Below are 26,794 nucleotides of genomic sequence, written 5' to 3'. Positions count from 1 at the left end.
TCTGATCCCTCTTTATCGGAACGTTGGTGCCTCAGGAGCCGCCAAGCATTTCTGCCCTCGGGCTTACGCAACGAGCGACGGAAGACAAAGGGCATCAAGCCTTCTCCGGAGAGAGATCTGGAAGAACACGAGGCTGATTGAGGAGATTTCCCTATCCAGAGAATTGTGTTGCCTGTTTGGGGAGGGGAAAACCGACAGGAACTACTTTTGGAAATGTCGGGGATTGACGACAGCATTCGAGGGATCAGAAAACAGCGAGCAGTGTGGCGATGCAGCCGGATAACCGGACCTTTCGATACAGCATACAGGGACTACCTGACCTACCTAGGTAGGGTAGTTTCTAGACTAGCCACAGTGACAGTTCATCCATCGAATCCGTCGTGTCACGAAAGTTTCCGGCCGTGCCGCGCTGTTAATGAGCAATCTTGAGATCATTGGAGTGGCATGGACGGTATTCCAAATGAGCTGCCATGGTTGCCATAGCAAGAACGAGGATTGTTTACCACTCAGAGCCAACGACAGAACCGAAAGCATACGGAGGTGTCACCGACATTTCATACCCAGTCCTTAGAGTTTGATTGGGGCGCAACCCAAATCCTGGCGGTCGGGTGGCTATGCCCTCCACTGGCTTGTACGGGGGAGGGGAAGGTACTTCTCCTGTACCCTGGGCTGGGGTGTACGGAGCAGGGAGGAGATTGTAGCACTCAGGAAACTGCAGCTAAGCGTCATCACGATGAGGCTCAAACGCACGAATGAGAGGGAGCCTGCAGCGACGAGACAAGCTCACTGGACGACGGCACATACCTACGCTGTAGGGACTCAAGAACCCGGGCAGCGTTTAGGGGATGAATGGCAATACAGGCTCGGACTGTCGGGCGTAAGTAACCAAAACCCGTAAAAACCGAATCCTTGTCCGAGGGGCGAGAACGCCAATGTTGAGCCATCGTGTCTCATTCATCATGGCCAGGCATTATTAAGAGCGACATGAGAGGGCGTTGGTCCCATGCTATCATATGATGGGCTCCTATGACATGGCCGGCGTTAAACTCAACTGCCTTGGAGGACGCCTCGCGGATCCTAGGTCGACTCCTCAGGCTTCACTCAATCTGACCAGAACGATCGAGGGAATCTTCCATGAACCCGATCTGTTTGCTGTTAGGTAGTTATATAACTACTTGCAGGCGGATGATGAAAGCCAGAGGGGGATCCACGGAGACCGAAAGGGGAGAAAAAGTCAATTTGGGAGGCGATGAATTCATGGAAGACCAACGAGGTGAACTATTTTCGGAATCATCTGTAACCGGCCCACTCCGCGTGTTGACGGGCATCATTGGCTGGACGGCCTCGAAATAGGGACGGCGAGGCGCGGAGAACGGGAGACAACGGCCCCGACCACGGGGGGTTTGGGCGCCTTGGGGCCGTACGGGCGACGTAAGGGCGCTGCCAAATACGCGGCCACGGAGCGTCGTGGCCCGGCATCCCCTTGTATGGCGACGGTATTGATTACAGGCGAAGGGGACCAGCCCGGCGGAGCGCAATGCACTAGGGCAGGCCAATCACACCCGCGCGACCCACCACGTCTGCCCCCTTCGGGACTAGTCCGACTCGTCTATCAGGCAGACATCCAAAACGCATCAGCCCCGGCGAACAGCCTCCATGACCGTCATCTTCCTTCCAGCCAGATCGCATGTCTGTTTTCCTCCTCGCTTCCCCAGTCCCAATATCTAAGCTGTGTCATCCCTCCGCCCGCTGCTGCCTTCTCTCCACCACCTGGATTCCTCTTCGGAACTGAGCTCTTCTCGAACGCCATCGAGTCCCAAGAAACCGCTTTTCGAACTGGGGCCTTTTCTCCCCTTTCGCAGTTGCTCGAACTAGCCGTTGCATGCGGATACTTTATTTCCATCGTTAAGCCAGGTCAGACAGGTCCGACGTTTTAGCTTGCCGTAAGTACTCGAGAGACGGTTTATCAGACCACCCGTTTGTCTCCTTTTCGCTCTGGATACTCCCTGGTGGAAAACAACAGAGGGGAAACTGAAACGACAACCAACTGATTGATGGACTATAAAAGTGTAAACGTCCCGACGAGTCCAGCCTTTGTTTTTCAATTTCCACCGCGCCGAAGGAGTCTGGTGACTCTCACACCACCATGTCGACCACTTCAGGTGTAGAGACTCAAACTCATCGGCATCCCCGCCGCCGAATGATGCTGTCGTCGCAACCGACCCCTAGCCTTCTCGGATCCGAAGCCCACTCGAGTCCCCGTCTGCGAAAAGGCGAAACGTTTCACGCCTCTTCTCGCCCGCCCAGGAGCCGTGATCCTTTGTTGCATTTCCCTCTGCTGCCTCGTCGCTCTCCTACCAGCCCCGAGGCCCTCGAAGCCATCGCTACTGGCCAACAGCGCATGGCCAACATCCTGGATAACTTGGAACACGATGCCTCCCGGTCGGAATCCTCGGAAAATGATGGCCCGTACTCGCCTGCTCCCCGCCGGTCCCTGAGAGCCCCGGTCAAGCCGTCGAACCTCGCAGAACAATCCGACAAGGATTCTGAACGCAGCCAGTCCGCTCTACGGAAGGAGGCTCCGGCAAAGACTCGACGAGTGAACTGCCATGCATCGGACAGTGGTCTGGGTTCCTCGATCTGCAGCGTCGAAACTGCGGTCTCCAAACAGAACAAGGGTATGCTGCAATCATAAGCTCCCCACCGTTTTTCTCAAACGCATCCTCTAACCCTCCACAGTCACCACTGGTCCCCTGGCTCAGGGTAGTGCGACTTTCTCCACCCGCAAGTTGAGCAACAGTGGCCGCCTGGCGATCGAAGGTCGTATTCTCTTCCCTTTGCTCAAGGAGGAGAAGTTCCGCCCATACCACACTTTGGTCCGCCGCGCCCATGAGCGTATTGAGAAGGACCAGATCGTTTGTTTGCGTGACCTTGAAAAGACCCTGCTTATGTCAGCTCCTGTGAGTTGCTACCCCCGGACCGGTTCATGCCAAGGGGGATCATCGCTAATAGAATGGATGATAGGATGTGAAAGCCCGTATCAGAACCTACTACGAATTCTGTCAGGTTACCATCTCTTGTCTGTTCGGCACCGTTCCCCATCTTAATGACCGGGACTTGCGGATGCCGGCCGACCGGCCTTACACCAACGGCTACTTCCTTGATCTCGTCTCGCAGATCAACCGGTTCAAATCCATGCGAGAGGCGTCTCGCGGCATCCAACTTCGTGCGGAGGCACGTAAGCAGGGCGACAAGGCTGATGGCGTGATGTATGTTTTTCGCTAAGGAAGGTGCAGACCGCAGACTGACCCCTTTACTTTTTTAGTGACCTTCGTCTTACTCTCGAGGGCGGGATCGCCAAAACTGGACGCCCTGCCGAGTTCGTCGCCCACAAGGACGGCGAGGCCATTTCCATGCGCACTGGCGAGGCCTATAACGAACACGCCGGACCCTCGATGAAGCGCAAGGCTGACGACGGAGTCGTGCGGTCCATGGCTCGCCGCAAGAAGAATGCTCCTCCTATGGACATCAACAAGAAGTGTGAATTCTGTGACAAGGTCTTCCAGAGGCCCTGTGACTTGACGTAAGAAGCCACCGATTTCTATTACTCGATTAATGATGCTAACCGACTGTAGCAAACACGAGAAGACTCACTCGCGCCCGTTCAAGTGTGCCGAGCCCACCTGCAAGTACCACGAACTGGGCTTCCCAACTGAGAAGGAGACCGAGCGCCACTACAACGACAAGCACTGCAACACCCCCATGATGTACAAGTGCTTGTTCCCGTCCTGCTCCTACCAGTCCAAGCGACAGAGCAACTGCAAGCAGCATATGGAGAAGACCCACAAGTGGAAGTATGTGCGATCCAAGAACAACGGCCGCATTGCCAAGCGTACCACTCCCCAGCGAGGAACCTCTCGGGCCTCGTCGCAGGGCCATGACATTGGCACGCCCGCCACCAAGCAGGTGCCCGAGCTCTCTACTCCCACCACCGGTGCCAGTTCCTCCCCCGAGCAGATGGCCGCGTACCCGCAGCACATGCCCTTCTCGTTCGCCGAGCCTCCCATGGCCACTAAAACCGAGGATTTCCAACTCTTTTCGAACGGTAGCTCCCTTGGAGGCTCCCCGTGCGAAATGAACGATTACCGGACTCTCCCGTCTGCCTCGAACAGCTTCGACATGGGCCAGCCTCAGATGAACGGCGTTGCGACTCCCAACTCTGGGTCGGCAGAGTTCCTCACTCCTGCCACGGGAACCACCCACTCCCCGTATGAGCCCGTCAGCACCTACCCCGAGAACTCGATGTTTGCATTTGCCGATCCCTTCGCGCAGGCCAAGCCCGACGACAGCCTCCTCTTTATGAATGGCGGCGGATTTGGTGGTGAGCTGCCGAGTATGTTTGAGGACCCGCTGGCGTGTTTCCCGGACCCTGCCACCTACGAGCCTGGACCCATGGACTTCGAAGGTCTTCCATCGCAATTGGAGCCGGAATCGAATGTCATGTACAGCATGGATCCGTGGGAGGACTTTTTCAACCGGGCTGACCACACTACCATGTAAGAAGGTCGGTCCATCGTTATGTAGTTAAAAGGCGTTTCCATGGAGGTAAATTAGGGGGACTTCGGGAAATTGGTTTCATGTATTATGTTCACATTTTGAAGCGTTCTATGTTCCCTTGAGAAATGATCAGACTGTAGGCATCTCCATACCAACAGGCATATCCAATGAATGATATTGACCCGCACTTGTGATATCACGGAAGTCCCTTTTCGCCCCTCTCAAAGATGGACACAATATCTCCGCTTATCTCGGCCTTTTGATTTCTGCCAATCTTTCCATCTCCAGGCCTAAAGTCTATTCGAAACTCAAATACCCTCAAACTCACCGACAGTAGCAGCATTTACTTATCCGCTCGTTGCGCCCATGTCGCGACCTGAGATCTTCATCCAAATGGATGATCGACCGAAGCTATGCATACTCTAACGGTTGCTAAGTCTTCATGTCCCCAGCTTTCTCCACGCAACTGATCCCAGCGCTATTGTCATGTTTGCTTCTTTCTTGTCGATCATGGAGTGCTAGTGCATTTGTATACTACATGCAATCCCTCCCTCGAGTCTCTCCCTGGCAGCCTGTTCTCCTTCCGGATCAGGAAATGAGCTTCATCATTGAGCCTGTCTACTCCCTGAGTCCTGAATTGAGAGGATTGAATATCAAGAAACCAGGTAGACAGACAGGCAAACATCTCCCCTCTTGCATATGACACGCCAAACCCAAGCAACACCACCATCCGAACAGAGTAACTATCTCCATCGTTAGTTAGTGCCTCATCTTCCATTCCTTGCTGTATATGTATATTCCCTGTTTCCTACCATGACAAGAAGCGCCCCACCTACGATCCTCCCTGCAGCATTGCCAAAACCAAAGCATCACTTGCAGGGGATTTTTCCCGGTTTCGGCTATGCGGGGTGGCCTGATAATCCATCTGCTTGACAATGTGGGCTGCGCTGGATGGGACCCCAGTGTTGATCGGCCGAATGGATGTGCTGGGTTGGTCTGATCTGGGTTGACTGGGGCTGATCCGATCCGATGAGTGCCTTGATAGGGCGCGGTGATCGTATCCTCTGACGCTGAGGCTTTCGTTTCGTGTACAATGCTGATAAGACTGGATGGGCATTCTTGAATGGGGAAAGATGAGGCGGTTTGGCGAGTCAGGCAGTTGTTGATCGGACGGTGGGTGGTCGATGACATACTTGTGATGGGCTTACCTTACTCCGGCCGGTTTTTCTTTTCTTTTTTCGCAAAAACCTGGAATGGACTCTGGGGAGAAGGTTTGACGCTGCAGGATCTTCGTGGTTTATGTCGCGTAGAGCGGTTGGGCGAATTAAGGTCTTTTTATTTTACTATGAAAAATTTCACCATGAGAGATCCTGCTATGATGCAACGATGATGAAGATGATGGTCTGCAGTAAGTTCGCTGTGCGCATAGTTGTGTCTACTATCTAACCTCACCATATTAGGGCTATCCTCGCTGCCTATACCAGTTACTGCCTTGGCTAATGATAATGTCCATAGGGGCAGTAAAATTGCTCATTATTACGTAGTGGAATTGGCTCACCCCATGTAGAATCCTATAGTCCGATTGCTCCAATACCCAAGGCATCCTGAAATCCACTTGACCCCGAAACCCCCCTTGGTGTCCACAACGGTCCCCGAAGTCCGGCGCACCCCAGTCCGGCGCCCAAAACCCCCGAGACTATCGAATTCCTCCTTAATCCCGCACCCTGAAAGGGCGCGGGGCGGGAGTAACCTTGTTTTTCCACTCTCTGGTCTGGGGTAGATTGCGGATTTGATATGATACTACGGGTGGTCTGTGTCAGGGGGAGGGGGAAGGGCCATGCATGTAGCTGGGGGGGTTCTCTGATTCTCACACTCAGTCCATTAGCTCTCATTCCCAGCCTTACTTCCAGTCTGTACCTGACTAGACGTTCACCTACTCTGACATCAAGACTCAACCCGACCAACAATTGAAGGGCAAGACTGACGGATGACCCGCCCACATTCCAACCACCACGATACTCCGTGATCAACTGATCTTCACACAGCATACCGCCCGTCACGAGATAAAATGAGACATCATTCCTCCTTTTCCTTTCCCGATGCGGTATAGACCCGACCCTGGACAGCTCGCTACACATGGAAGGACAAGAACAGGGACAGGGACAGGCGCTTTCTTCAGCCCTCGGACCGCCAGAGCCCGTCTAGCGTCTCTTCACCGTCTACGCCGCACGCTGCAGGACATAGAAACAGAGTTCAGAAAGAAGAAGGTAGAATATGATACATGCCATTTGCATCTACACCGCATGCTCTTGGATGCACGAACACCATGCACGCACTGACAGGGATGAGAAGTAGTTTGGTCTTGTTGGTGGAGAAAGACAAGAAAAAAAAAATTCGCATATACTCCATCCTCCATGCAGAAGGTGGTTAGATTCTAGCACAATTCCATTATCCCACCCACCGCATGTATGTATGCAGCTGGAGTGTGGCAGGACAAGGATGTTTCGAACTCCACTCACCACCCACTCACCACTCTCCACAACGACACCTACTCAGCTTCACTTGTGTGTTCAGCGTTCACCGCTTCAAAATCCCCTGGATCTATTACCTAACTACCCAACTGACTAGCTCCTGTATCACGGAGTTAAGTCTCCGGAGGTATGACGAAACAAACCACGATCTAGGAGGGAGTCCTATCCCCACCTATACCCAGACACCCAGCTAGCTAACTAGCCAGCCAGCCAGAGCATCTGACCCATCACTCCAACCCCTTTCTCCATATAGGGCACATTCTCCCCTGCCCCATCCGCACGGGTGTACCCGTGATTCAGCGCGAACGGACCGAAGTGGCGAGAAGATAACGAGCTGAGGAAGGAATTCGATCGGGGGGATGAATTTGCGCTCGTCAGGTCTTTACCAGATATAGCAAGTACCCCTGATGCAAGGTTCATGATGCATATGATATGATACGATAGACCGTGAGGTGAATACATGAGACGAGACTAGATGAGACGCGATGGAATGCGGGGGTTGCAGACAGGGGCAGGGGTAGGAGGGAGTAGTAGGTCGGGTCAGGTATGCAGATGAGAGGTCATATTCTGGTTTCTCGAACGAGGGTGGGTTTTTTTGCGTAGCCGCGATTATCTAGATTTTATCTAGGTCCAAAGAAATTAACTTTTTTTTGTCTTGTCTTTCGAGAGGAAAAAAGGGATAGGAGATTAGATTGGGTTGAGGGGATTAGGTTGCTTCCGTATTCTCCCTTAGCATCGATGTTCTTAGGGGGGTTTGCAGTGATGCTTTTCTGTATTGTGTATGTATGTGCTAAGAGAGACAGTATGAAGCTGGATAGAAGCTGATTATTCAATAAAGGTATCTCAATTGATAGTTCTAAATTATGTAGATTGATAACGAAATAATGCCAATGTCAGAATTCATGTGTCGCCCTTGCGTATGCCCAACAAACTCCTCGCTAAATCCCTAACCTACCCGCTAATTCCATCCGTAAGAATAAACAATGAACATGAAGAAAAGAAGAAGAGAAAAGAAAAACAAACGACAGTGAAAATGCCCCGAGAGGGTGAGAGATCTTCAGATGCACCAATGGCGATGACAAAGGAAATGTTGACAGGAGGACCTCGCCTGCAGCGGCTCAAACATAAAGCTGATGCAACGTGGGTCTGTAATGTGGATGACTGACTGTCTGAGTGTATGTGGATGTGGGTAAAAGAAAGCGCAAAAGAAAGGCTATGTCCGAAAAAGTCAATTATAGATACAAGGGAAAAGAAAAAAAGAAAAGTCAAATCGTAGCGAAGGATTCATTCTGGCCGAAACAGAGGCTGAGGCAGATTCATGCCCGCTGGCGTCTGCGTATCTCGTCTCGGCTGAGGAATCGTCGTATTCTGGAAACAAACTTTAGAGCTGTGGAGTCTGCATGGAACCATGAGTTAGCTGATCTGACAGGTAAGATTTCAATTGAAGGGAAAGGAAAAAGAAAAACTTACCACTGTACCTGCGTGCGGTACTCGGTCTAGGTCTGGAGTAATCCTCCGTCGGTCCATGAGACGAAATCTCGGCCCAGTAGCTGATATCATGGTATCCGGAGAAGCTGTTGGCTTGAGTCCAAGGGTTCTCGTCGGCTTGGAGTTGGAGAGCCACGACGTGTGGATAGAGAGTTCCCAATGGATAGAGGATCTCTTCTGACGAGCGCTCTCGAGTCATGTCGAAGCTTTGGCTTTGGCTTGTCTAGAGGACATTGTATAAGTATGGTGGCCAGATAGATAGAAGAACAGAAGGAACTCACGTAAGGCTCGTAGTTGGTCTTGTAGCACATAATGGCGGGATGGAAGAGGACTTGGAGAGTGAAGGCTCGAATGACCAGTGAGCCGGGAGGGCGGGAGGGCGATCTATATCAAGATGGATGGAGAGATGGATGGAAGTCTTGGTCGAGATAGGATTTGTTGATCTTCAGGAAACACTTTATTTCGGACCCAAGCACTGGAGAACAATAAGCCCGCACTCCATTGTGAGAAACCTTGATGGCTTTATATCGTGGCATCGCAACTCATGGGCCAGCAAGCAAACAGCCCGCCACAATTCCGTCGACAAGTGACAAGAAGTCAGAGTGGGGATCGCTAGGCGCATGGTCCTGGGGTGTGACATTTGCTTTTTCCATATTATTTTTTAATTAAAGAAAAAAAAAAGAAAATTAATTATTTCCTCGATCCTCTAGACTCAAGTGGTGCTAGCGCTAAAGGACCCGACGAGGCTGCGAGCCCAAGGGCGATGATGAATCTAATCGACGCGAATGATTTGAATTTTGGCAGCAGAGTCATGATCTCATCGTGTCAGGCGACAAATCAGGGCACGACGGACACGATCGACCCCATAATCGATGCATCCTGTATGAAGTTTATGACGGGCCAGTAGACGGTCGGAGTCGCTCGGTCGAGCGACTCCACCGCAGGAGACGCTCCCTGGCAGGCCCATCGGCTATACCGTATGCAAGTCTAGTGGCCCAGTAGTCGCGACTTGCTGGGACCTGATCTTCATCTGCCGGTGTGTCCGAACGGACGAATCATGGCTGGCAGACTCGCAGGAGGGAAGGAGAATGTCCAGATTGTGGTCCACTCCGTCTATTGCGGCTCCCCCTTGCGTCGCCCTCTCGTCTACCAGTCGGCGACCCTTCGAAGTCCACGTTTTTACTGTTTTCCCCTCTCCCCAGGGTTGCATGCGACATGTAATGGTGACGATGAGATGATGAGCATCCCGACCGAAGCGCACGCTATCTCCTCCTTGTGTCACCCTAGATTCCGGTCCTGACCGACCATGTGTGTGCGTGTATCCTGTACCTGGGTGGAGAATGAGAGAATAAAAAATAAAATCAATCCCTGGACAGACGAGAGCTGTCACATCTCGTTGGGAGACGGTTTGGTCGACTATTGAATTTCCCCTGCCCACGCAGCCCCCCGTTTAGATAAGGACAGGCCGGCGTAGCGTGCGTGAGGTTGATTAGGATGTCTGCCACTATCCAGCTTGATTCCCCTCCCCGAGCTTCTCCAGGCTCCACGGCGATCTTGCAAAGGCAAAAGATGGCGAGCTGACGAGAGGGACCAGGATCAACCGACACTAGTTGTCAGGTTTTCCAAATCCTTTGGCTTAGCGTCGTCTGGGGGGTTGTCCAGGTTGCTGGGATTCTGGGAGGGTGTTTGAGCCGTGTTAGTCTTAGACTCTTGGTGTTAGAGGCTTTAGGGCAATAGTGTCATGGAGAAGACCGAGACTTAAGGGCTCCGCCTGGCCCGAACCAGCAAGAAAGGGGTCTTAGCGTGGGTTTTGCAGGGTAGGACGGTCTCGATAGTTAATACGGACTACGGAGGAGAAGTAAGACCGGGAGGGCGCAGGAGAATGCAAGAGAAAAAGCAAGTCTGCGACCGAGGAAGAAGAGGAGGAAGAGGAAGAAGAGTAATGCAATATGCAATATGCAACAGTAATAATCAGAGAATAATGCATGACACAAGGGAGCACCGCCACTCGGACAACAGCGGCGCATGCGAGCATGAGCCACTAGGGCTGAGGCTGTGGCTTGTGGGTGGCCGATCTGTGGCTGCAATCCTCAGTTCAGCGCCCTTTTAGCCTCCCTTCTCCACCCGCAAGTCTCTCTATAGCCGCTGCTCTTGCGCTCTCGGCCACATTTTTCGGTCCTTGCGCTTCGGCATGGCCGTCCGTGATTTTTTTTTACTCTTTCTTTCCTCCTGCCTTCCCAATTCGGAGGAAGGGAAGGGAGAAGATCATTCAGGATGGATAAGTATAAGTAACGGGGGCTCCTTCGGTCTCCATCCTGTTTGACATCGGTCCGGCCCCCATCTGTCTGGAGTATATCTCGCTCTGTTATTATCATCCAAACTCAGTCGCATATAAACTCAGACGTCTTCCGTCGTTGGCCCCAACCCAATTTTCTCCATTCGCATCCTCCTCGGCACATGTCCAAGACCAATCACCATGACCGTCAACATGCAGGTTTCTGGCGCAGACTGCTGGGCAAGCTCTCCAGCTATGGACGCCCACGAGTCTCCCTCGCTCGCATCCTTCGCCTATCATCCCGCAAGTAAGTCCGCCCCTTTGTTTACTTTTTGATTTCCCCCTCCTGTCTCTTTTTTCCATGTTCTAAGACCCAGTCCCTGAACAGAATCAACGGAATTGGACACTGAACCCCGTAGACACCAGCACCACATGTCCTCTGGCTCCGGTGCTGAATCTTTTGGATTCCCAGGGAGTCCTGACCGGGAGATATCGATGACAGCCGATGCACCGCCCACCAGCCCGGAGTATGCGCAGATCGATGTGAACGACTGGTACCCGCGGTACCTGGGATGCATGCGGCACTTCCTGGATCATGCGCAGCATTCGCTCGCCGTGCAATCGCTGGCAGCCTTCATCAACATCCGACTTCCGTGTCAGCGACTGCGCGATCCTATTGTTGGCATGTCCGGCCCCCAGCAGGAGCAGCAGGAGCAGCAGCAGCCCCCGGACCAAGTGGGTGCCCAAACGCCCGCGGCGTCACAGGTGTGCCTGAGATCGTATCTCCGGCGTCTCATCGTCACCGGCAACGACACGCCCGCCACGTTACAGGCTTTTTTCGGGGCGGAATGGCAGGCGGGCCTCGACTGCGTCTGGAAGCAGGAGCGCGTCAATTACTTGTTTTCGGCGAAGAGTGGCGGCTGGGCGTCCACCAAGGAGGCGTACGATATCTTGCCGGATGAGCAGACGCCCTTTCTACGACCGCTCCGGGCAGCGACGGAGGAGGAGCTCCGGGTCGCGGAGTCGCGATGGAGCGAGTGGTTGGCGATGGAGGATTGGATGGTGGGACCGCGGAGTCCCTGGTGAACTGGGGTCGAGGATGACGAAGGGATGATTTACGACCGGGATGATCATTAGTCGCTCTTTATTTTTGGACACTTTTCCTTTGTTTCATATACAGTACAGTCCTTTAGAAGAATCATTTGTTTTGTTTTTCCAATTGGGGTGTTCGGCCAAGAGTTGCACCGAGTACACGGAGTACCACTGCGTAGTTCCCTCAGTATGGAGTAGAACTATGGAGTCGAAGGACGCAGATAGATTAATCTCGGATCGGTGGCGTTCAAGAGCTGAACCTCGTCTAATCAAGCCGAATCGGGCAAATGGATTAATCTACCGGAGCAAATGAATCCATCGACTGGACCTGTCACAATTCCACCGGCTTCGAAATGACTTCCATGCAGATCCGATCCACTCCATGTGGCAGCCAGCGCTAAAGATTCTTTCGTCTTAATTTAGTCTCTCCGTCTCTCCGTCTCTCCATTCCTCGCACCGCCACACTCCCCCCTGGAATGACAAATTCTTCCTCTACTAGTCCTTCTAGTCTTCTTAGTCGCTGCAGCTAAGCTTCGCGTCATCGCTTGGCTTCGGCCTGACTCATACCCATTGGCAATGGACGTATTTCTAGCTCGTCCGGTCCAGGGGTTGCCCTGCATCGCACTGGACTGACTCGCCCGCGGGTAAACTCTCCGCTGTCATTTTTGCCTTTGCGTGGTTATTCTTAGTATTCTCCTGTCCAGTGATGGTTCCTGACATCGACCTAGTTTCACATTTACGATTTACGAAGTAAGACCTGAGCCCCCATCCCAGCCAGATGGGTCCCCCGATGGATCTCCCCCCCGTCCACCACGTCGATCCGCAAGGCCTCATTCCTGTCCTCCAATCTCACCTCCCCTATTCGCTTCCGTTGCTACGGCGCCTCCAGCACTCGCTAGCCCATCCCTCTCCGACCGCCAAGTCCCTGGTAATCGGCGACCTGAAACCCGCGTCAGACTCGAACTCCGTGTCCGCCTCGTTCTCGTCAGGGGGATCCCTGCCGACGCCATGGCTGGCTGCCTGGGTGGATCTGCCCGCCGGTCCGGAGACCCAGGTGGTGCTCTATTCCAGTCTGGAAGTGGAGGCTCACGCTGAGCGCGACGAAGACGAAGCAAAAGACATCGAGGACCCCGATTCACCGCGCGTCTCCACCCTGCGTCCCACCAGCCGTAACACAATCTCACCCAGCGCGCTGGACCGCGTGCGTGCGCAACTATTGGCTCTACTATTCCATATCCAGGATCGCTTGATGCCCGAATACCTCCGCTCTGTCACTGCAGCCCCCAACTCAGGCTCAGACAGACACGCCAATACGAACCTCAATCCGAATAGAGCTTCCACTAGCTCGGGCAGTGACACTGACACTGACACTGACAGCCGTCCCAACCCACCGGGTCAGCCTTTTGGCCCTCGGGCTTTCAAAATCGGCCACCTGCACACCGGCCTCTTCTCCCTGTTAACCGCTTCGGGACAATACCCTTCCCCCTTGCCCCAGAGCCAGACCCATGGTCCTGGTCCCCCAAGTCCACATGGCCCCCAGATGGTCGTCCCAGGTCTCCGGGTCCACCGTTTCGACCAGCCCCCCTACAACAAGTATCTATTTCGGGAGGAGCAATTTGTCATTGCAGATAGCGCTGACACCGGAGGCGTGGTCGAGAATGGCGGATCCAGCTCTGGATCTGCACCCGCTGTCATCTCCGCTGTCAGCCAGGGCTCTAATTCCTCGACCCTACCGCCGGGATACCGCTTCTCCGACCGCAGGGGCAGCTCGGCCCTGCAGCCGCGTCACTACGAGCTCATCTGCCGCCGATCCGCCGTCTTTCGCACGCCCAAGAGCCTGGCGTCGTTTCCGGGCGTCGCGGTCTACGTCGACACACCCTCTTCTTCGTCCTCGACAGGCGCGGACGACAACGGCGAAGATCCGATCGCGTGGGCGTTCCTCAGCGCGGACGGGACGCTGGCCGTTCTGCACGTCGAGCCGGAGTATCGTGGCAGAGGGCTCGCTGAGGCGGCGAGTCGCGAGGTCATGCGGAGGGGCATGCGCGAGGGAAGGATGTTTCTGGCGAAGGGCGAGCAGGGGAGAGGGAAGGGGTGGGTTCATGCGGATGTGACGCCGGGGAATCGGGCTAGTTGTAGGGTGATGGAGAAGTTGGGGGGTGAGGTTAGTTGGACGGTGACGTGGACGGTGGTGGAGTTTGATGCGTAGGTAGTACTGGTTTGGTATGTGTATATATTGTAGTGGTGTCGAGGAAGGTTGGAGCTGGGTTTATATAAGTCGTGAGGGTAGAGTAGAGAAGACTGTATATAGAGTAAATCTTACACAGGAAACAGATTACTATGCCTCTGCAGAAAAATATATCCAAGTAGAACGCAACCGTAATAGTGTAGTGATATTCATTCTAGAAACTACTAACAGGTCGCGCACTAACGAATTTTATCGAAACCATCCAGGCACCACTTCTGTTCGTGGTATCTATATACAATATTCACCAGGTTCAAAATAAACCCGCATCATTGAATACTCTTTATTCCCTCAACAAAAACAAGAGCAAAATACCCGGCGCCCCCATCAACACCGCCAGCGCCCAAGTCGTCGTCCCCCAGCCCGCATTATCACGAATAAACCCACCATAGATCGGACCGATCAAGCTCCCCGCAGCCCAGGCGGCATTCATAACACCATAGCCCAGGGCCAAGCCACCACCCTTACCAAAGACATGCGGGTACTCGGCCTCCTTCTGCTCGATGATGTAGGTGATTTCGACCATGAGCGGAGGCTCGAGGATACCGCCCATGATGCCGATGAGGGCCAGGAGGGCGCACAGGACGGCTTTGTCGCTGAGGGTGTTCTCGGTGACGAAGCGCAGGCAGGTGAGCAGGGGGACGGCGGTCAGGAAGGCGCCGGCGGCCAGCCAGATGCGGCATCGAGGCCAGCGGTCGACGATGAAGCCGGTGAGCGGGTCGCCGATGTGCGGCAGCGAGAGCGGAATGAAGATGAGGCCCTGCCCGGACTGGCCCCAGCCGAAGGTGTCGTGGACGAAGAGCGGGAGGACGCTGTCGAAGCACATGATGCAGGTGGCTTGGATGAAGTACGCGAAGAGGGCGACGGCGAGACGTCGGGATTTGAGCAGTATGAGAAGACGTCCGCCAGAGCCTGTGTTGTTGTTGGTGCTGGCGGCGGCGGTGTTGCTGCGAGAGATGCGGTGGTTGCGGCTGCGCGCGTCTTCGGATTTGCTATGGATACTGGCCGTGGGGTCGTTGTGGTCGGGCGAGTTGGCGGTACACGTGGACGAGGTGTCTGTGGAGAATTCCTGCCTGCAGGGGGAGTCTGGGGAGGCTTCGGTTTCCTGGGTGGAATGAGCGGAGAGACCGCGTTCACTACTATCAATTGGATCTGCAGGGAGTCGGGACATCTGGGGTTCGGTGTCACTGTCGCTCTCGCTTTCATTCTCGGCTTTCAGCCATTTTGCGGCGTCTTTCTTCTCAATGAGAACCAGGCGGAAGAAGATATCAAGTCCGATGAAGCCAAATGCTAGACCAAAGACGGCGTAGTAGCCGGCGTGCTCATACAGGACACCACCAAGAAGAGGACCAACCATCACTCCCAGAGTCATTCCCGAGCTTGCGAGACCCATGGCGCCCCCCAGTTCGTCCGATTCTACATTGTCCGCGAGCAACGCCATTCCCACGGTCCAGACCACGGCAGCCGAGGCGCCTTGGAAGAGGCGGCCGGTGATCCACAGGGCGAGGTTGGAGCCCACGCAGAGCATGGCGGTGGAGGCTCCCATGATCACCAGCCCGACGAGGAGCGGCCATCGTCTCGATTGGATGCGGTCAGCTATATAACCGGATATTGCTGAGTGAAATGATCAGCATGTCGTGTTCGAAGAAGACTTGCTAATCTATGTCTCCGGCTTTGGTGTGGTGCAACTCACGGCAAAATGCCAATAACGTTGACCCGTAGAGGGCGAGAAGTATGGACGTCCACCCTTGCTCTGAATGGTGGAAAGAGTTAGATCTTTGCTATGCCAAAGCATGAAGAAAACATACCTTCGGCTACTGATAGCCCGACTCGTTGAGTGAGAACTGTTGGGATCACAGGAACAATCTTTCTAGAGTCAATATATACTAGTCGAGCAGAGAATGCAGTTTCGACCACCAACCAGTCCATAAAGAAGCATGTCCTATTGCCAAAGTGAGCGACTCCACACCAATTCAAAAGGAGAAAGAAAGACCATACCGTGAACATGGCAAAGGCCACCACAAACAGGATGAAGACCTTATGGGATCGCCATTCTAGACAGATTGGGCGCCTCGAAGCCAAGCCTCCAAGTTTCTCGTGATAAAAATTCCGCAGCACCATTGGGACGGTCGAGAGTGTGCTAGGGGAGAGTTTCTTTCGATACAGACAATTTTCAGGACTTGGCCCCTTTAAAAAAAAAAGACGCATGAGAAATGACTACATCGCAAAGGTGACATTTCTCCGAACACAAGGTGGATCTTTCTCAATATCCGTTGCTCCATCGCCCGAATTGGTAAAGTATTGCATATTCTATGGAATTAGATGCAAGGGCCACCAGATGACGACGCGTAGTCCTCTGGTAAATGGAGAACGTGGAGATATGGAGTCAGACGTTAAGCTTACAGGTCGCTGCGTGCCTGGGCTAAGTGTTTGGAGATGATCAACTCTCGGCTGATGAAGAGCATCAAACTGCTATGAAGTTGCATTTTCTTTTCCATATGGGTACATTCTGTTCCTTTTTCTTTTGATCATTTGAAAAATTCGAATCGTGGGATACTATTATCAATAGCTAGCCCTCTACTGTCGGAACGAGAGGAACCGGTTGCAAGAGAATGGTTTCAGTCGAAAGTCTCCAATTCGCCGGATGACGTTGACCTTGCATTACTGAGCACGTCTTCGGATGATCTTCGTCGAGCAAGTAGATGGTGGGACGACGATATAGTATCAAAGAATTGGGCGCTTGTTCTGTGGTTCGCAGACCCAAAATTTGCCTCTGGGGCCTGATTCGGTCGAGCGGACCCCATTGGAGTCAAAAGCACCAAGCTTTTTTATGATCGACTTTATGCAGCCTAAGGCTGAAGGCAAATCAGAACAAAGCGACGCCAGGCGATCCATGGATAGCCTGGACCAGGGCCTTGAATTTTGGATAATCCGATGCATTCGTCCCTCGCTCCAGGGGAAAGGCAAGGGAGGTGATGACGTGGACGGGTTAGTTAGCTTGATTGGACTGCGCCATTGAAAAAAGGCCGCGAGACCACGTTGATGGGCTTATACGTTCTGATAAATCCCTCGCACTTCCTTTCTTCAGGGAAAGGAGTAGTGCATACCGCATAGCATGTGGATCGACAGCACCTGAGTGTTTGGCACCCTCGGAGGATGGACTTCTTGGCGGAAAACAGGAAAACTCATATACTCGAATGCGCCGAAGACCGTCTTGGACGTGTCACACAGCCCTGGCATAGTGATGTGTCTCTTCCAGAGTAGGAGAAGATGAAGATGCCTCTTCTCCGTACACCGCATGAGAGCGACAGTCAGGTGCGCGCCCGAAGCGGACTAGCGCCCCGATGTCGCATCCCCGCGCAAACGACAGATGACTCATCGGCGTCGTCCCTCCTTGATCTTCCTTGCGGTCGCTCTCTGCTGTCTTCTCATTTTTATCTTCCCTTGCCAGTCCTTCCATTGTCCCATTCGACTGTCTGCAAACATGAGCGCTCCCAAGGTTGCTGAGAACATGCTCTGGGGTGGTCGATTCACCCGTGAGTCCCTCAATTGCTCCAGTTCCCAACCCTCATCTGAATCACGCCGCTAACCGGACTACTCAGAGGGCCTCGACCCCCTTATGGTCCAATATAACGAGTCTCTCCCCTACGACCGCATCCTGTGGAAGCAGGACATTGCCGGTTCCATTGCATTTGCCCGGGCCAACACCAAATCCGGCATCCTCACCCCCCACGAGTTCTCTGAGATCGAGCGCGGCTTCAAGCAGATTGCCGAGGAATGGAGCACCGACTCGTTCGTCGTCAAGGCGAACGACGAGGACATCCACACCGCAAACGAGCGTCGTCTGTCCGAGATCATCGGCAAGGAGATCGGAGGAAAGCTGCACACCGGTCGGTCCCGAAACGAGCAGGTCGCTACGGACATGCGACTCTGGCTGCGTGACGAACTCCGCAAGCTGGACAACTTCCTGTGTGACCTGATCAAGGTCTGCATTGCCCGTGCCGAGAATGACATCGAGTACATCATGCCCGGATACACGCATCTGCAGAAGGCCCAGCCCGTCCGTTGGAGCCACTGGCTCCTGTCCCACGCCACGGCCTTCGCCAGCGAGCTGCAGCGTCTGCGTGAGGTCACCCGCCGGGTCAACCGCAGCCCTCTGGGTACCGGTGCGCTGGCCGGAAACCCCTTCCAGATTGACCGGGAGCAGATGGCCAAGGAACTGGGCTTCGAGGGTCTGCTGTACAATTCGATGAACGCCGTGGCGGACCGAGACTTCGCCATGGAGACCATGCAATGGGGCAGCTCGTTCATGCTCAAGATCTCTCGCTGGGCCGAGGATCTGATCATCTACAGCAGCTTGGAGTTCGGCTACGTCCGCTTGTCGGATGCCTACTCCACCGGGTCCTCGTTGATGCCTCAGAAGAAGAACGCAGGTGAGTTAAATCCATTGCATTATGCTCCTCTAGCAACAGAAAAATGTCAAGACTAACCCCCTCAACAGACAGCCTGGAGCTTCTGCGTGGCAAGTCCGGCCGAGCATTCGGCCACATGGCCGGCCTGATGATGACCATCAAGGGCCTCCCCACCACCTACAACAAGGATCTGCAGGAGAGCATCGAGCCCCTGCTTGACCACATCAAGACCGTCAGCGACAGCATCCAGATTGCCACCGGCGTGCTCTCCACCATCACCGTCATCCCCGAGAAGATGACCGCCGCCCTGGCGCCCGAAATGCTGGCCACCGAGATCGCCGACTACCTCGTCCGCAAGGGCGTTCCCTTCCGCGAGGGTCACCACATCTCCGGCCGCGTCGTCGCCCTCGCCGAGAACCAGAACGTTCCCATGGACACGCTCTCGCTGGAGCAGCTGCAGACCGTCGACGCTCGGTTCGACGAGGCCGTCCGCGCTTGTCTGGACTACGAGCGGGCCGTCGAGCTGAAGGATGCCGTCGGTGGAACGAGCCGACGCGCCGTTCTGGAGCAGACCTCTGTTCTGCGCGGCTTGCTATAGATCTTTTTTTTTTTTTTTTTTTTTCTTTCTTTTCTTTAGGGACAGCCGGGGTTTTGCAAAAAGTTTCGGGATTTTGTATTGTAATAGATACAAGAAAAGTAGACGATCGGATCTGAATTTACGAGATATTTCGGTTTAATAGGAATGATATTCATTTTTGACCAACTGGAACTTAAACGGTCATTTTTTAACAGGAATGGAATAGTCGGAAGTGACAAGAACACCTGGAAAGCTACAGCTCATTGAGATTAACCAGGTCTTGCGTAATATACACAACAGGATCTAGGATACAGACAAATAATCATATTGCACCCAGCCTACGCAAATAAAAACAAGACTAAGAAGAAAAAGACTTAAAAAGAAGTCCGTCCTGCGCCTACACTTCCAATCCAGACCAACATCGATCCATTCGTCCTTTTATCTCTCCAATCATATACCCCAAATACATACCATCGATCAATAGCCACTTCCCCTCCTCTTTTTCTTCTACAAGCCCCTAACATTCTCATTCATTGTGACATGTGCACTCCCGGTAGATGACCTCCTCCAGCCCCAACTGGAACGATAAGCCGGTAATTCCGAGTCCTCGGCGGCATCGTACCGCATGAAGCTCATCACATGGTCGTCGCCAGACCCGAGAGTGCTGCTCTCATGATCATGGACCAGCTGGTCTAGGTTGGGCCTCAATATGACCCCATCTGCAGTGACAATTGCTTTGGCGGGCGGGACTGGGAGGTTGGGACTCTTAATGGACGAGGACTGGGGTTGGCGGGGCGAGGACTGGGGTTGAAGAGGACGCTGGCGCTCGTTGAGAGGCACGTTGATGAGCTCGCGAGCTGAGTTGGCAGCTAGCTCGGCACGTTGGCGGTAGAAGCCCGTGTCTGAAAGCTCAGGGGTGGGTTCTAGCTGTGAATGGGTTGCTCTTGTGCTGGTGCTCCTGGTGCTTGTGTCTGTGACGGGGCCTGCGTTGACGGATGTCGCTCCTGCAGCGGCGGAGGTGATTTGGTCCGCGAGGAGGGCGCCTGAGGGGGTAGAGATGGTTGTGGGGGGAGGAGAAAGTGTGACACTGGGGGAACTACTGATTGAGTGCCGGCTTGTGCGGGAGGGGAGTGAGACGAGTGTTCCTGTTCCTGGTCCTGTTGTGGAATTATTGCGAGATGATGTAGCTGTTTGGGATAGAGACGGGGAATGGTCAGAGTCTCCAAGGGGATAGAAAGTCAGTCATGAGACTTGTTGGCATCTGTAAGGGCGTGAGCTTGCAACATACCATAATAATGACTATCTTCTGATGTTAAAAGATTGTGCAAAGAACTGCGTGTAGGTGAATAACTTTTCTCATTGTGTTCGTGCGCGGGGCCACGCCAGTAAAGAAGAGTAAATCTTCTACCACGCTTCTTGCGTGAACGACGAACCAGCCAAAGTAACAAACCCAAAAGGATCAACGCTACTGCTGCTCCCCCCACGGAAACGCCGATGAGACCTCCGTTGGGTTTGTCTCCGCTGCTGCTCGCTGGGCTGTTAGTCGGAGATACTCCCGACAGCTCAGTGTACGTCTGGAGTGTCGACGCAGTCGAAGTCGAAGTCGTAGTCGTAGTCGAGGCCGTATGGGTCGTTGTTGCCGTTGCTGTCGTCGTTGTCGATGTTGACTTTGTTGATGTGGTCGAGATAGAAAAGGTCGATACGCTTGGCTTGGGTTTATCGGTGTTGTCGGTGCTGTGGTTATCGTCATCCGGGCAAATGCCCGTGTCACAAGGATTGATCGAACAACATCCCTGGAACGAACGCTTGAAGCAGACATACCAGGCCTTGCCTCCCGAGCAGGACATTCTCGGTCTGATGGCTCGGAGCGAGCGAGGCTCGAGTAAGTCATCAATCAGACGAACATAAAACGAACGGATAGCAGTCCCGACCGGCAGGAGGAGTCAGAGCAAAGGCAAGAAACAAGGCGGCGAAAGTTCAGAGGACGTTGCAGCTGCTGAACAAGGGTCACAAAGCGCGCCTGGCGTCGGGGGGGGGATCTGCAATTGCGTAGTCCCTGGATATAACTGGGCCTTATAAAGAGTGGCAAGGTGATGCTTCTTTGTCCGTCGCGGAACGCAGGTGTCTGGTAAGGACGTTCGTTGCCAGAACTTGGGTTAGCGAGGAAAGACGACATCAAGACTGGGACGATGTGGTTGTGCCGACCTGATTGATGCATTGAAGAAACGCTTCATCAGAAGAGTTGAGGTCGCTGGTAGTCGGTATCCAGCGCGAGTCTGAAGCTTCTTTGATCGAGTCACAGACAATCGGCTCGAACTAACTACCAGGAAGAGTCAGCCGCAGTGCCATGCTTGCAGATAATTTTGCCAAACATTATTCTTTGTCAACGCACAAAGAGTTATTCTTCAGCTGACGGCTGCATCAGGGATGGGGGCCGAGGGCTGAGAGAACACTTCAAACATGAAACGCGGTGCAAAGAGAAAAGAAAATAGGAAAATTGAATCATCTGGCCAGCTCACACCATGGTCAATCGCAAAAGAAAAAAGAACTCCAATTGTATGAGGTAATAAAGGGCTATAAAAGACAATATAACGTGAGTACACCAAACTCATCGCCCGGAAATAAAAAAGATAAAGGAAAAGGGAAAAAGGATGGATATACACATATGAACACAGGAAATAAACACAGCCTAGTTTTTCATGACTCTCTTTTTCCGCCCACTCAAACACTTCCACGGGTTATCGGATCAGAACCGATATCGACCCTACCTTTCATTGTGCGCTCAGCCAGTTGTCGCATCTTAGTAGACACGCTTGAAGGGGGGCACGGGCTTGCACTCGCTCTCGTCCAGGGTGTTGGCCTCAACGGAGCGGTAGTCCAAATCGATCTTGCCGTGGGGCTTCTTCTGCCACGTAAGGGTGTGCTTCATCCAGTTCTCGTCATCACGCTCAGGGAAGTCCTCACGGGCGTGGGCACCACGAGACTCCTTACGGTTGGCGGCGGCGACAGCGGTTTGGGTGCTAAAATGAATTATGTCAGCTAAAAAGGTTCCTGGGGGATCAGTTTCACGTGGTGAATACGTACGCGCAGGTCAACAAGTTCTTGAGCTCAAGGGTCTCAACGAGGTCGGAGTTCCAGATCATGCTACGATCCTTGGTGCCGACCTGGTCGAACCAGGTGTCGATCTCGGTAACCTTCTCGACACCCTCATCCAAACTCTCCTGGGTACGGAAGACACTGACGTCCGACTGCATGGCCTTCTGCATGGCGTTACGGATGTCGAAGGTCGACTTGGGGCCGTCGGCGGTACGGACGAAGTCGAGGTCCTTGATCGACTCGGCACCGGCATCGGAGCTCAGTTCACGGTGGGGAGCTCCAGGGGTGGCGATGTCGCGGACACGATGGGAAACGGCACGACCGAAAACGACAAGATCCAGAAGCGAGTTGGCACCCAGACGGTTGGCACCGTGGACGGAGACACAAGCGGCCTCGCCGCAGGCGTACAGACCGGGGACCACCTTGTCCTTGCCCTGCTCGTCAACGGTCAAGACCTCACCGGTGAACTTGGTGGGGATACCACCCATGTTGTAGTGGACGGTGGGCAGGACGGGGATGGGCTGCTTGGTAACGTCGACACCGGAGAAGATGGAGGCGGTCTCGGAGATACCGGGCAGACGCTCGTGCAGAAGCTGAGGAGGCAAGTGGCTCAGCTGCAGGTAGATGTGGTCCTTCTCAGGGCCAACACCACGGCCTTCACGGATTTCCAGGGTCATGGATCGGGAGACGACGTCACGGGAAGCCAGATCCTTGGCGGTGGGCGCGTAACGCTCCATGAAACGCTCACCCTCGGAGTTGAGCAGGTAACCACCCTCACCACGGGCTCCCTCGGTGATCAAGCAGCCGGCACCGTAGATACCAGTGGGGTGGAACTGGACGAACTCGAGATCCTGGTTGGGAAGACCGGCACGGGCAACCATGGCCATACCGTCACCGGTACAGGTGTGGGCCGAAGTGCAACTGAAGTAGGCACGTCCGTAACCACCGGTGGCCAGGACGGTGTGGTGCGCCTTGAAACGGTGCAGGGTACCATCCTCCTGGTTGTAAGCAATGATACCGCGGCACTCGCCGTCCTCCATAAGCAGGTCCAGGGCGAAGTACTCGATGAAGTAGTTGGTGTTATGGCTCAGAGACTGTCCGTAGAGGGTGTGAAGGAGGGCGTGACCAGTACGATCAGCGACGGCGCAGCAGCGGTAGGCCTGGCCACCCTTTCCGAATTCCCGCGACTGACCACCGAACGCACGCTGGTAGATAAGACCGTCCTCGGTACGAGAGAAGGGGCATCCGTAGCCTTCGAGCTCACGAACACTAGCAGGGGCTTCACGGGTCATGTAGTGGATGGCATCCTGGTCACCCAGCCAGTCGGAACCCTTCACGGTATCGTACATGTGCCACCTCCAGTCATCCTTGTGCATGCTGTACAGCAAGAAATGGTTAGCAAACCCTTTTTACCAGAAGGACAAGATTGCAATTGCCACCAAGCGCAAGCAATTAAAGGGGCCACCTACTTTCCAAGAGCAGCGTTGATACCACCCTGAGCGGCGACAGTGTGACTTCTCGTAGGGAAAAGCTTCGAAACACAGGCAGTGTTGAAGCCAGCCTCGGCCAAACCGAAAGCGGCACGCAGACCGGCACCTCCAGCACCGACGACGACGGCATCGTACTCGTGGTCCTGGGCAGACAATTAGATCCCACGTCGGACTAAACACGTCATAGAGGTATCGGCTTACAATGACGGGGTATTTCTCAGAGATGTAGCCAGTGTTCTCCTTGGCGCGCAAAGGATTGTTGGCGAATATCCGGGCTTGCGGAAGGCCGAGTTAGTTTGACGAGAGGGGATCAAGGGACCGGTATCCAATGCCTACCTGCGGGCCGAGAAGAGGAGAAAAGACGTCTCTGATCCCTCAAAGCACGGGAAATCTGCGCATTGTAGCGTGTCAGCCAACCGCGGAACCGAAGATTTGAGGGGGCAATTGATGCGATCAGGGTCGTGGGCTCGTGAGCAGGCCCTGTCGGCTACTGACCTTGGAGGCCGGAGCTAGGCTCCGCAAGCTCATGGAGCTCATACTGACGGATCAAAAGAAAAGGAACACCTTCCTAATGAGTCCGAGAGAGGAGAGGGGGGATTGAGAGGAGTGAGTGCAGACAACGGCAGAGAGGAGAATGCAGGCGATGCAGACCTCGCGAGCTGCACTTTTGGATCGTCGTTTCTGGCCGAAAGCTGGCTGACATAATCAGCCGCTCACTTGCCGACGGGGAGGACCGGGGCCGAACCCTCCAATCAGCGCGCGCGCAGTGGTAATCACCTCGGGCAGCCGGCGCGCCCTGATTGGCTGTGGCCGGCAAGGCACGTGGCCGGCCTTCCTTTTAACCCGGCCGCTGCGAGGAATTCCGGCCTCCCACGGCAGACCCGACTATTCTGGAGGTAGACCGGGGATGGCTTGTGCTGGTCGGTTTGGTCTGGGGATCCTGTCCCCGCCATGTCTGATACAAAACTCTACGGTCGGCCGGTGCCATCAGACACATATCAGCCTGACGTTCGTGACGGCCCGGGAACTCTTACCCGGATGTGGTTTGCTGAGGTAATCCCAATGCCGAAGACACGTCATGTGATAATCTGTCTGGATGACGATTGCTGCGGTATACTAATATCCTACGTAGTTACTACAAGCCGGTATTCCAGACCTACAGAACGAACGAGAAGAATGGGCCTGCAAGGTTTATCTTGTAAAAACCATAGTAGACTGAATTACGAGATAAATTGTTCATACACATCCGTCCAGCCATGCTATGTAACCCAAAGTGCAGAAGGGGGAAAGGGGGCGTCATCTAATTATACTGCATGTAGGTTGCCGTCGAGTTGAACTTGAGGTTGCCCTTGATCACCTTATCCACAGCAGCCAGGAAGTCCTTCTCCGTGGCGACCTTCCGACGCGCCCGAATGGCGAACATACCGGCCTCCGTCGCAACACTGCGGAGCTCCGCACCGGTGGCATTGGGGCACAGTCGAGAAATCAACTCCCATCGGATGTCGCGCTCCACCGACATGCTCTTGGCGTGAATGCGGAGAATGTTGGCTCGGCCCTCGACGTCCGGAAGAGAGAACTCAATCTTACGGTCGATACGTCCGGGACGCATGAGCGCAGGGTCCAGAATCGACGGTCGGTTGGTTGCGAACATGACCTTGATGTTACCGCGAGCATCGAAACCATCCAGTTGAGTAATCAGTTCAAGCATGGTACGTTGCACTTCGTTGTCACCACCAGCACCGTCGTCGAAACGAGCACCACCGACCGCATCGATTTCGTCGAAGAAGATGATGCAGGCCTTCTTGGTACGCGCCATCTCGAACAGCTCTCGAACCATTCGTGCACCCTCACCCACGTATTTCTGGACCAGTTCACTACCGATGACACGGATGAACGTAGCGTCCGTTCGATTGGCCACGGCTCGGGCGCAAAGCGTCTTACCGGTTCCGGGAGGACCGTAAAGCAGAGCACCCTTAGGCGGGTCGATACCGAGGTTGACAAAGCGCTCTGGCGATAGCAGGGGCATCTCAACGACTTCTCGCAGCTTCTCGATCTGTTCTTTGCATCCACCGACATCGCCGTACGTCACATCGGGTTTGTCTTCGACAGTCATCATCGTCACGCTGGGGTCGATCTTGGGCGGGAGGGGAAGCATGATCTGGTACTTATTCCGGTCGACACTAGACGTAGAGTCAGCAAACCGAAGCGAAAGATCTCACAGGAGCAAACATACCCAACTCTCATGCCTTCCTCGATATCCGTAGGACTCACACGCTCTCCTAGGTTGACAACGAACTTGGCGATCTGCTTGACGTTGATGACGTATTTACTCTTGTCCGTATCCTTCTCATCTTGAATGATCTTTGTGCAGCGAGCGACCTGTAGCGGTTGCTCCTCTGCCATGCGTTGTCGGTCTGCGGCAACATCCCAAAGGTGTGGAGGTGCAAGACCGGTGTCGGATTCCTAAGACGGTCAGTTCCACCCAGGAAGGACTCGGGGCAAGGGTTCAGTATACCTTGACGCCAATCTTCTCGTTTACGCTGTTCTGTTTGTCTTTGATCTGCTTTTCCAACTTCTTCAAGGCATTCGCGTACGGAGCGGCGCCGTACGTCTTCAGTACTGCGATATCACTGGGCGCCAGTCAGCCATCCCATCCATCAACCCCCCAGAAAAACAACCCGAGGGAAACTTACTCGTCTGTGAGAGGAGTGATCTTCTTCTCCGGCTCTTCTTCATCGGCGAAGTTCTTCTTGTACTTCTCCCAGTTCTCTCCCGTGGCGCTAGGCATGGTGAGAAGAGGGTTGTGAGGTCACGGAGGCGAGTAGGGATGGAGGGAAACGCAGGGAGTGGTTATTGAATGCAAATGGCGAGCGAGACGTGACAGTCCTTAACGGAGCAGGAGCCGTAAAAAAACGAATCAAATGGATGAGATGGAGCTTGGGATGGGAGACAAGGGCAGTAAGTGGTAGCTCTTTGCCTGCTGAGGTGGTTGCGTCGGTCGGTTCGAGCTGTTGACGCTAGTGGCCGCCAAGCC

At 54.0% G+C, this 26,794-nt stretch overlaps 9 protein-coding genes across 9 annotated transcripts; 4 read left to right on the top strand and 5 right to left on the bottom strand.

Annotated features, from left to right (window-relative positions):
* Positions 1-1,031: 1,031 nt before the first annotated feature.
* On the top strand, positions 1,032-2,208 carry P170DRAFT_434346 (uncharacterized protein). The gene has a single exon (XM_024848695.1). It carries the CDS (start codon positions 1,488-1,490, stop codon positions 1,935-1,937), a length of 450 nt encoding a protein of 149 aa, XP_024707935.1. The 5' UTR covers positions 1,032-1,487; the 3' UTR covers positions 1,938-2,208.
* ace1 (putative C2H2 transcription factor (Ace1)) lies at positions 1,906-4,560 on the top strand (the record flags this gene model as incomplete). Its single annotated transcript, XM_024845453.1, has 6 exons — positions 1,906-1,943; positions 2,069-2,678; positions 2,740-2,960; positions 3,025-3,269; positions 3,326-3,583; positions 3,636-4,560. Exons 2-6 carry the CDS (start codon positions 2,147-2,149, stop codon positions 4,558-4,560), a joined length of 2,181 nt encoding a protein of 726 aa, XP_024707934.1. The 5' UTR covers positions 1,906-1,943; positions 2,069-2,146.
* A 3,368-nt stretch (positions 4,561-7,928) lies between these two features.
* P170DRAFT_507386 (uncharacterized protein) lies at positions 7,929-9,062 on the bottom strand. The gene is made up of 3 exons (XM_024854481.1): positions 8,858-9,062; positions 8,559-8,799; positions 7,929-8,484 (listed from the first exon to the last, which is right to left on the bottom strand). The coding sequence occupies exons 1-3, from the start codon at positions 8,885-8,887 to the stop codon at positions 8,405-8,407; spliced, it is 351 nt and encodes a 116-aa protein (XP_024707933.1). The 5' UTR covers positions 8,888-9,062; the 3' UTR covers positions 7,929-8,404.
* A 1,645-nt stretch (positions 9,063-10,707) lies between these two features.
* On the top strand, positions 10,708-14,149 carry P170DRAFT_453943 (uncharacterized protein; the record flags this gene model as incomplete). Its single annotated transcript, XM_024851401.1, has 5 exons — positions 10,708-11,158; positions 11,240-11,586; positions 11,617-11,891; positions 12,648-12,652; positions 12,933-14,149. Exons 1-5 carry the CDS (start codon positions 11,053-11,055, stop codon positions 14,147-14,149), a joined length of 1,950 nt encoding a protein of 649 aa, XP_024707932.1. The 5' UTR covers positions 10,708-11,052.
* A 319-nt stretch (positions 14,150-14,468) lies between these two features.
* P170DRAFT_472518 (MFS transporter) lies at positions 14,469-16,306 on the bottom strand (the record flags this gene model as incomplete). The annotated part of the gene is made up of 5 exons (XM_024852952.1): positions 14,469-15,799; positions 15,879-15,938; positions 15,994-16,051; positions 16,107-16,127; positions 16,184-16,306. 5 exons carry the CDS (start codon positions 16,304-16,306, stop codon positions 14,469-14,471), a joined length of 1,593 nt encoding a protein of 530 aa, XP_024707931.1.
* A 1,292-nt stretch (positions 16,307-17,598) lies between these two features.
* P170DRAFT_507382 (argininosuccinate lyase ARG4) lies at positions 17,599-19,232 on the top strand. The gene is made up of 3 exons (XM_024854480.1): positions 17,599-17,721; positions 17,788-18,618; positions 18,687-19,232. Exons 1-3 carry the CDS (start codon positions 17,670-17,672, stop codon positions 19,193-19,195), a joined length of 1,392 nt encoding a protein of 463 aa, XP_024707930.1. The 5' UTR covers positions 17,599-17,669; the 3' UTR covers positions 19,196-19,232.
* Positions 19,233-19,506: 274 nt separating this feature from the next.
* P170DRAFT_462517 (uncharacterized protein) lies at positions 19,507-21,435 on the bottom strand. The gene is made up of 2 exons (XM_024852107.1): positions 20,463-21,435; positions 19,507-20,394 (listed from the first exon to the last, which is right to left on the bottom strand). Exons 1-2 carry the CDS (start codon positions 21,019-21,021, stop codon positions 19,682-19,684), a joined length of 1,272 nt encoding a protein of 423 aa, XP_024707929.1. The 5' UTR covers positions 21,022-21,435; the 3' UTR covers positions 19,507-19,681.
* A 457-nt stretch (positions 21,436-21,892) lies between these two features.
* On the bottom strand, positions 21,893-24,346 carry P170DRAFT_434338 (succinate dehydrogenase [ubiquinone] flavoprotein subunit). The gene is made up of 6 exons (XM_024848694.1): positions 24,256-24,346; positions 24,097-24,151; positions 23,962-24,035; positions 23,740-23,903; positions 22,259-23,647; positions 21,893-22,194 (listed from the first exon to the last, which is right to left on the bottom strand). Exons 1-6 carry the CDS (start codon positions 24,295-24,297, stop codon positions 21,975-21,977), a joined length of 1,944 nt encoding a protein of 647 aa, XP_024707928.1. The 5' UTR covers positions 24,298-24,346; the 3' UTR covers positions 21,893-21,974.
* Positions 24,347-24,949: 603 nt separating this feature from the next.
* rpt1 (proteasome regulatory particle base subunit RPT1) lies at positions 24,950-26,740 on the bottom strand. The gene is made up of 4 exons (XM_024848693.1): positions 26,454-26,740; positions 26,276-26,390; positions 25,994-26,223; positions 24,950-25,940 (listed from the first exon to the last, which is right to left on the bottom strand). Exons 1-4 carry the CDS (start codon positions 26,546-26,548, stop codon positions 25,061-25,063), a joined length of 1,320 nt encoding a protein of 439 aa, XP_024707927.1. The 5' UTR covers positions 26,549-26,740; the 3' UTR covers positions 24,950-25,060.
* Positions 26,741-26,794: the final 54 nt, after the last annotated feature.

The sequence above is a fragment of the Aspergillus steynii genome, assembly GCF_002849105.1.
Source record: "Aspergillus steynii IBT 23096 chromosome Unknown P170scaffold_2, whole genome shotgun sequence".
Lineage (NCBI taxonomy): Eukaryota > Fungi > Ascomycota > Eurotiomycetes > Eurotiales > Aspergillaceae > Aspergillus > Aspergillus steynii.
Note: the sequence above shows the minus strand (reverse complement) of the source record. Positions and strands in the feature narration are given on the sequence as shown.